Below are 9228 nucleotides of genomic sequence, written 5' to 3' on the forward strand. Positions count from 1 at the left end.
GGGAGCCGGTCACCGACCGTACTCTCACTCTACAGATGCTAGATGGCCTCGGCAAGAAATTTGAGCTGCAGGCGGCCATCCTCCAGTCCACCGTCCCGCTGCCCACGTTCGCTCAGGCCCGGTCGCGGCTGGTGCTCGCCGAACTCGCCATCGACAAGAAGGCGCGTGCTGAGGGTGCGCAGGTCCTTGCCGTGCACTCCCCCGACGAGCGCGGTGGTGGTGACCGCAACGGCGGCCGTGGTGGCGACCCAGCTGCGGGCGGTGGCCATGGCGGTGACCGCGGCCCCGCTGGAGGCGGTGGCCGTGGCGGATCACCAAACGGCGCCAACCGCAACGGTGGCCGTGGTGGGCGCGGGCGTGGCCGCGGCCGCGGCCGTGGTGACACGCCAAGTGGGGGCGGTCGTGGCTCGCAGCAGCCATGGCTGGGGTACTTCGCGCCCGTGGGGATGCCCTTTCCACCTCCGCGATCGCCCTGGATCCCTCCCAATTCGGCCGGCATCCTTGGCCCTCGCCCCGGCGCCCCCACCCATGCATATCCGGTGATGCAGCACCCCACTCCGCCCGTCCTCTACTCCGGCACGCCACCCTCCTGGGACACCGCGGCGATGTATCATGCTGCGCCAAGCTATGGGGCGGCCTTCCCGCCTCACGCCGACTGGATCATGGATACAGGCGCCTCTTCCCACATCACCGGGGACCCAGGTAGCTTGCTCGAGTCTCATCCCTTATTAGCGCATCAATCTCGTCACATCGTTGTCGGTAATGGGGCTCGTCTTCCGGTCGTCGCCATTGGTACAACTCGTCTTCCTCCCCGCCCCTTCTACCTCACTCATATCTTGTTATCTCCTAATATTGTCCAAAATCTTATTTCCGTACGCCAATTTACTCGTGAAAATTCATGTTCTGTGGAGTTTGATCCTCTTGGTTTTTCCGTGAAGGATCTTCGAACCAAGGCGGTCCTTCTGAGGTGCAATAGCTCTGGTGACCTCTACCGCTTCTCCGGCGGCCGTGGCGACACTCCTCCGGTGGCCTTTACCGTTTCTCCGTCGGATCTTTGGCATAAAAGGCTCGGGCACCCGAGCTCCTCTTCCTTAGTTTATTTTCCCTTTGATTTTTCCCCAACATGTAATAAAGTTCCACCGTCACCATTATGTACCGCTTGCCAATTGGGCAAACATGCACGCCTACCCTTCCCCACCTCTTCCTCCTATACCACTGCACCTTTTCAACTGTTGCATTGTGACTTGTGGACCTCTCCAATAGTTAGTTTTTCGGGTTACAAATATTATCTTGTCATTTTGGATGATATCACGCATTATTCCTGGACTTTTCCCCTACGTGCCAAATCCGATACTTGTGTCACTTTGCGACGCTTCTTCTCCTTCATTCTTACTCAATTTCATGTTCTTGTGCAATGCTTGCAATGCGATAATGGCGGCGAGTTCCTCACCACTTCCCTTCGCGATTTCTTCTCCACTAACGGCATCTCCTTCCGGCTCACGTGCCCCCATACCTCTCCGCAGAACGGCAAGGCGGAGCGCCATATACGCACCACTAACGATGTCGTCCGCACCCTCCTCTTCCAAGCACATCTCCCTCCAGCGTTTTGGGTTGAAGCACTCCACACCGCCACCACCCTCCTCAACATACGTCCATCCCGTGCCATTCACCACTTTACGCCGCACTTTCTTCTCTATGGTGTTAACCCCACCTACGATCACTTACGCACATTTGGGTGCCTTTGTTTTCCCAACCTTTCTGCCACCACGGCCCACAAGCTCTCACCGCGCTCCGCCCGCTGTATTTTCCTTGGCTATCCCCGTGAGCAGAAGGGCTACAGGTGCCTTGACCTCTCCACGCGCAAAGTTATCACTTCCCGACATGTGGTATTTGATGAGACATGTTTTCCGTATGCAGATAGCCCGCGGGCTGCAGAAAATCCCACCCCACCTGCCGCACCTGCCGCAGCCGCTCGTGGATTCCTCGATCCCCGTTCCTCGTACCTGACGGAACCCACCTCGTCCAACCCACCCGCGCCACGCGCCCCCACCGATCCCACAAACGCGCGCCCGCCCGCCCCTGTCGCCTCCCTCACGCGGCTCCCGGGGCCCGCCACCCATGCAGACCCACCCGCCCGCGCCCGCCTCGCGGGGCCACCCAGCCATGCATGCACGCCCGTTCGCCCGTCCCCTGCGTCGTCCAACGCATGCGCGCCCTCACCCGCATCTCGCCTGTGGGCCTCGGGATCCTCTCGGTTCGGATCAGGCTCGGGATCGCAGGCTGTTCCCGATTCTCCAGCCCCAACTCCCGTTTCACCGCGTACCCCACCTTCTCCTCCTGACCCACCACTTCCACCACGGGTCGTTCCTGTCACCCCCCGACACAATCCTCATCAGATGATCACTCGTGGGAAAAAGGGGTTCGCCATGCCTAAGGACGTTCTCGATTTATCCGTCACCACTCCACCGTCACCACTTCCCTCGTCGTACCGTGCCGCACTCAAAGATCCCCATTGGCGTGCTGCGATGTTAGACGAATTTAATGCGCTAATCCGGAATGATACTTGGTCTTTGGTGCCTTGTCCTGCAGGTGTTAACGTGGTGACCGGCAAGTGGATCTTTCGGCATAAGCTCCACCCCGACGGCTCCTTGGCCCGGTACAAAGCGCGGTGGGTGGTCCGTGGCTTCACACAGCAGGCCGGGGTTGACTACGGGGAGACCTTTAGCCCCGTCGTCAAACCTACTACGATCCGCGTCGTCCTCAGCCTCGCTACTACGCATCATTGGCCGATCCGACAGATGGACGTCAAAAATGCCTTTCTCCATGGTGATCTCGCTGAGACTGTCTACTGCCAGCAGCCCTCTGGCTTCGTTGACTCCTCCCACCCCACCCATGTTTGTCGCCTAAACAAGTCCCTGTATGGTCTCAAACAAGCTCCCCGGACTTGGTTTCTTCGCTTCACGAGCTTCCTCCACACTCTCGGGTTCCTCTCCTCCAAGTGTGACACCTCCCTCTTCATTCTTCGTCGAGGCTCTTCCATGGCATACCTACTCTTATATGTTGATGACATCATCTTGACAGCCAGCACCCCTACACTCCTCGACTCGCTCGTGACCTCACTCACCCGGGAGTTCTCTATGAGTGATCATGGCGACATTCACCACTTCCTCGGCATCAATGTCCATCGCAACGCTGCTGGTCTTTTTCTGTCTCAGAAGCAGTACGCATTAGAGATCTTGGATCGTGCCAACATGCTCAACTGCCACCCTATCTCCACGCCCATCGACACTCGCTCCAAGCTCTCTAGTACTGACGGCAAGCCCTTCTCTGATCCCTCTAGATATCGCAGTCTTGCCGGTGCGCTCCAGTACCTCACACTCACGCGGCCGGATCTCACTTACGCGGTGCAGCAGATTTGCTTGTTCATGCATGCTCCTCTCGACACACACTACCAGCTGGTCAAGAGGGTTTTGCGCTATCTCCGAGGCACCACTCACTATGGCTTGCAGCTGTACCGCTCCTCACCGCATGATCTCCTTTCCTATAGCGATGCAGATTGGGCCGGGTGTCCCGACACTCGCAAATCCACTTCTGGGTTTTGTGTTTTCCTCGGCTCCAACTTGATCTCCTGGTCGTCCAAGAGACAGCAGACGGTCTCTCGATCCAGCGCCGAGGCCGAGTACCGCGCCGTGGCCAACTGCGTCGCCGAGTCCTGTTGGCTCCGTCAGCTTCTCGGCGAGCTACATCGCCCCCCGCGTCGAGCCACTATTGTCTATTGTGACAACATCAGTGCGGTGTATCTCTCGTCTAACCCCGTCCAGCACCAACGGACGAAGCATGTGGAGATTGATCTTCACTTCGTTCGTGATCGCGTCGCTCTCGGTGAAGCCAAGGTTCTTCATGTCCCGACATCGTCTCAGTTCGCGGATATCTTCACCAAGGGGCTGCCTTCGTCCGTGTTTTGTGATTTTCGGTCCAGTCTCAACGTCTTTCCTAACGACGTTCGGACTGCGGGGGGGTGTTGAGTTGTAACGTTACTAGACTCCTGTACATGTACCTTTGTATGACGTGTTCTCTGTTGTAACCACATGACCTAGTCGCTAGGATAGTTGGCTAGTCCATCGGCACCACCTCCTCCAGATCCCTGCATGTAGGGATGAGTGGTAGCCTGCCTTGTGTATATATTTCCTTCCATGGAGTAACACGCACTGTGCAGATTCTCAACTTCCATCTGCAAATACTATGTTCTATTCATCGGCTCGCTAACAGTACTCTAGATATGCTCAGGATCGTATGTATAAAGAAACATGAGATGCCATGGGGTCTCAGCTGTGAACTTGAGGAGAGCTGGCACGGGCAGGAGCTCCTAATCGACGCCTTATATGCCGGTTAGGAGATTGGCGCTCACTAAGCTCCACAACTAGGTCGGCCCATTAACCACTAGTGGTGCAGTCCTCTCACCAAGCGTGTTTGGTTCGTTCGTCAACGTAGACTATTCGATGGTTGACCAGTTGACCAGTCAACATTGCCTCAACAAAAAAGAGTTGACCAGTCAACCATTGACTTCCCAAAAAATATAAATATAAAAATTTTAAATAAATCTTGAATTCAAAAAAGTCCATGGATTTTAAAAAAATTACACAAACTAAAAAAAGCATACCAATTTGCAAAAAACTTCATCAGTTTTGAAAAAAAGTTGAAAATTTCAAAAAAAGTTCATCCAATCAAAAAACTATTCACTGATTTTGGAAAATAGTTCATCAAATTTGAAAAAAAATCACCAAATCTAAAACAATTTCATCGATTCTAAAAAATTTCTTCAAATATGAAAAAGTTCATCCATTCTAAAAAAGTTCATCGATTTTGAAAAAAGTTCATTGACTTTTTTAATAAGTTCGTCGATCCGGAAAAAAAGTTCAATGATTTTGAAACAAAGTTTGTTAATATGAAGAAAAAGTTCATGCATTTAGCAAAAAGAAAAAGAAAGAGAAAAAACAAACAAAACCGTCCAAGAAAAAGAAAAAAGAAAACAGGAAAGAAACAAGAAAAAGTTCTGCGAACGAAAGAGGGAAAGAGGTGAAAACAAAGTGAATAGGCACAATCAATCGAGATAGCCTAGTAGTTACTATCTACTCTGAACCTAGAGATCTCTAGTTCGAACCCGGGCTGGTCCAGCTTGCAAGAGGAGGGTGTGGTTCAGACGTTTGTTTGCAAAATAGCCTATAACGGGCGCTTGAATCACCAAACAGGGAAAAACCCTATTCGATGCGCGTCGTGTGAAACTGCCGGGGCTTCGCACAGGCGAAGCGACCGAGCGACGCAATGGGCCGGCCCATTTTGCGCACGTAGTTCACCTACAACATCATCTGGTTTTGGGAAACTTCTTCCCTGAATTGTTTTTTTCTTTCTGTTTTTCATTTTTTTAATTTCATTTTTCTGTTTCTTTTTATTCTCCATTCTTCTTCTTCTTTCTTTTTTATTTTTTATTTTCTGTTTCTTTTTCCCTTTTCAAGTTTAATTTTTCTTTCTACATTTTATTTCACATTTTTGAACGTTGTTCACATATTTCAAAAAATGTCCAAATTTTCAAAAATGTTCGTGAGCTCAAATTTTCCCCATAAATTCAAAAAATGTTCAATTTTAAAATATTGTACGTGATTTTCAAAAAATGTTTCAGTTATTTTAAATTTGTTCTGAATATTTATGTTCAATTTTTCACAACTTTTATGAAAATGTTCAGAATTTAAAAGTTTGTTCACATTTTATCTTTTTATTCACAAAATGGTTGGGAATTTCAAAAAATGTTCTCACTAAAATGTGTTTACAAATTAAAAAAAACATGTTTTTACAAAAAATCGCAGACTCAAAATATGTTTGAGGAATTTTAAAAAATGTTCTCATTTCCAAAAAATCATAAATTCGCAAAATGTTCTGTTTTCCAATTTTGGTCACATATAAAAAAACATGTTTTCTGAATTTTCTAGGAAATTGCGTTTTGATCAAATTGTTTGTAATTTCAAAAAATGTTTATATTTTGAAAAAAATTCTTCATTATTTTCAGAAAATCTTCCTGTTTTTCAAAAATGTAATAGTTTTGTAATAATTTGTTCACAAATTTGGAAAGTGTTCGCGTTTCATAGAACATTCCATTTTTTGAAAAATAAAATTGCATTCGAAATTCGCAAACTAATTAGGATCTGCACAGCGTGCCTAGTTCTTTAGGTCTAATGCTACTTTATTGTCAAATACGACTGCTATGTCAGTTGGTAGGAACAAATCAAATTCACTGGTTGAGGAGTACTCTTTACAAAGATCACTCGAACCTCCTCAGGTTGTGACAAGTGGCGCGTTGTATGTGTGTCACTTGTTGCAACCTGGTAGTTTTCTTCTTTTTCGTAGATTCGTTTATTCAAAATGTTACATCTCTTAAGCCGTGCGTCCAAATCTTGAACCGCTTTAACCATTGTATTTCTTGCATCGAGATCTTGAAAACAAGATCTCATGTTGATAGGTTTTGACGAACATTCATGAAAAAAATATACGAAAAAGCCGACCGGGAGCACGGGTTTTTCCCCTTTCCGAAAGAGGCACACTCGTGCCTCTCACGAAATCACAACCGCGCCTCTCGCAAAAGCAAAATTGTGACTCTCGCGGAAGGCAAAAAAAAACACGTTTTTTCGTCTCCGAGGAGGCACGGCTGTGGCTCTCGCAAAAGCATAACCGTGCCTCTCGCGGAAGCAAAAATGTGACTCTCGCGAAAGAAAAAAAAATAAAAAACGCGTTTTTTCCGTTTCTGAGAGGCACGTCCGTGACTCTCGCGGAAGCATAACCATACCTCTTGCGGAAGCAAAACCGTGACTTCGCAAAAGAAAAAAAAACAAAAAACATATTTTTTCCGTTTTTGAGAGGCACGACTATGCCTCTTGCTAAAGCACAACCGTGCCTCTCGCGGAAGCAAAACCGTGACTCTCGCGAAAAAAAAAACAGAAAATGCGTTTTTTCCGTTCCGAGAGGCATGGCCGTGACCCTCGCGAAAAAAAGATGAAAACATGTTTTTCGCGAGATTTTTTTTTTGTCGAAAAGCTAAGGAAGACCGGAGAAAAACCAAAACGTCGAAAAACCTTGAAGAAAAAACCATTTAAAAAGCCGAAAACTCATGCAAAAAAATAATCCGAAAGAAATGACCAGAACGCGACATGTGACGAATGGTTGAGAGTGCGTCAAGTGGCGCTGATCATTGCGAGGCTCCTGAAGGACGGGAGCTCCTATGCGCCGCTCCTTGCGGCAAACAGTCGGCCGCCCGCACAGGAGTGCTCCGACTGGGCCGGCCCATGTATAGTGCAAAAAAATCCCCAAAAAGAAGTACAAGTGCAGCGGCTAGGGATCGAACTCACGCCAGAAAATTGATTACGCGAGATGCTAGCCACCACACCAACTGGGAGTTCATGCTATTTTCCTGCGCGCACCACTTTTAATATACTGTGATAGTATAACGTACAGGTTTGCAGGATCATATTTGTTGTAGCGTACAGATTTTTCAATTGTTGCACACATTTTAGAAAACACGAACAATTTTTTGGAAAATTTCAGATTTCGAAATAGTTTTTGAATTACATAAAAATAATTAGAATTACATGCAGTTTTTAAAATTTCAGAAGATTTTCGAGAAACAAGAAAAAATTTGCAAACATGTTTTTTTAATGACAAACATTTTTTGAAATGTTTCAAACATTTTCTGAAATGGAGAACAAATTTTAAAGAACAAACATTTTTTGAATCTTGAGAACAAATTTTGAAACGGAGAACAAATTTGGAAGCACGGACATTTTTTTAATCTTGAGAACAAATTTTGAAATGGAGAACAAATTTGGGAGCGCGAACAATTTTCTAAAGCACGAACATTTTTTAATCTTGAGAACTAATTTTACAACAGAGAACAATTTTGAAAAATCCCGAGAAAATTTGGAAGCGCGAACATATTTTGAAAGCACGAACATTTTTTCATCTCAAGAACAAATTTTGAAAAATCCCGAACAAATTTGGAAGCGCGAACATTTTATGAAAACGGGAACAAAAAATTGAAATCCGGTACATTTCTGCATTTCAAAACTTTGAACTATTTGTGTAACGAGAACAATGTTTGAATCTTGAGAACTTCTTTTGAAACCTCAACATTTTATGGAAACACGAACAAGATTTGAATATTTTGAAATTCTTTTGATAAAAAAAGAAGAAAAGGAAAGGATTAAGAAATAAAAAACCAAAAAAAGGAAAAAACAGAAAATCAGAAAAAGAAAAAAGAAAAAGAAATAATTAAAAACGAAAAGTAGAAGAAAAAAGAAAAAGAAAACTATGAAACAAAGGAAAAAGAAAAAGAGAAACAGAAAAAGAAGAAGAAGAATGGAAAAAACAGAATACACATGAAAAAACTGGGTTCATATTTGGGCGTACTTTGTAAAGCTCGAACTGGGCCGGCCCATCTCCTATCCCAAGCATGCTTGCCCTGTGCGAATCGCCGACACTTCGCCGCAGCGAGCGGCGAATAGGGTTTTCCCTGAAGGACCGCTCGTTAGTTGCTCTCGGAACAAGTCGTCTAGATCACGCGAGTTCTATGTTCGAATGCCCGCGATCGTATATATTTTTTGAGCAATGCGCCGGCACCCGGGGAGCGATGTCAGCATCCCTCCTGGGCTGATAGGTATGGGCTAGGCCCAACTGCCTTGCTAGTGCAGGAGCTACCCACCGCAACGACTACAAGTACCAGGATCACGAACCCGGCACGGCGGCGGCTGTTACCATCCTTCTCCTACCTTCCTCCTTCCCCTTCTGCAAGATAGGACTCCATGAATCCTTGTACTGGTTGTAATAGCCATTGCTACTGAAGTACTTAGTAATCTTGATCGAGAGCTACGCCTTCCATCGCTACTCTTACACCTCCCCCGTGCAAATAAGCAGCCGCCGCCGAGTCTGCCTTGCCAATACTCTCTGGAGATGCAAAGCCTCCCATGGGCGATTATCCGAAGCGTCAGCAGAGTCGGCTCTGCTGCGCCTCGCTGGTGGCTTCCAGCTCTTGCCCGACGAGATGCCCCTCCACTCATGGAGTCAGCACCGTCTTATCCAAATCAACATCTCTATAAAATTTTCCGGTATGTTCTTGGCTCCTTTCGTTTCTTATTACCTTCGAACAGCGAACATGTACCGTTATAATCATGCGCCTTTTCTGCTTCT

General features: G+C 47.0%; 1 protein-coding gene and 1 long non-coding RNA gene across 2 annotated transcripts in view; both read left to right on the forward strand.

Moving 5' to 3' along the window:
• The first annotated feature begins 428 nt into the window (after positions 1-428).
• Positions 429-1285, forward strand: LOC119341198. The gene is made up of 2 exons (XR_005164981.1): positions 429-702; positions 939-1285. It is a non-coding gene; the product is annotated as an uncharacterized LOC119341198 (long non-coding RNA).
• Positions 1286-8770: 7485 nt separating this feature from the next.
• LOC119336852 overlaps positions 8771-9228 on the forward strand; it is a 12299-nt gene continuing 11841 nt past the window's right edge. The window contains exon 1 of the mRNA XM_037608936.1: positions 8771-9146. Coding sequence (XP_037464833.1) covers positions 8992-9146 — 155 coding nt within the window. The 5' untranslated portion in view covers positions 8771-8991. The remainder of the gene's footprint in view (positions 9147-9228) is intronic.

The sequence above is a fragment of the Triticum dicoccoides genome, chromosome 7B (assembly GCF_002162155.2).
Source record: "Triticum dicoccoides isolate Atlit2015 ecotype Zavitan chromosome 7B, WEW_v2.0, whole genome shotgun sequence".
Taxonomy (NCBI): Eukaryota; Viridiplantae; Streptophyta; class Magnoliopsida; order Poales; family Poaceae; genus Triticum; species Triticum dicoccoides.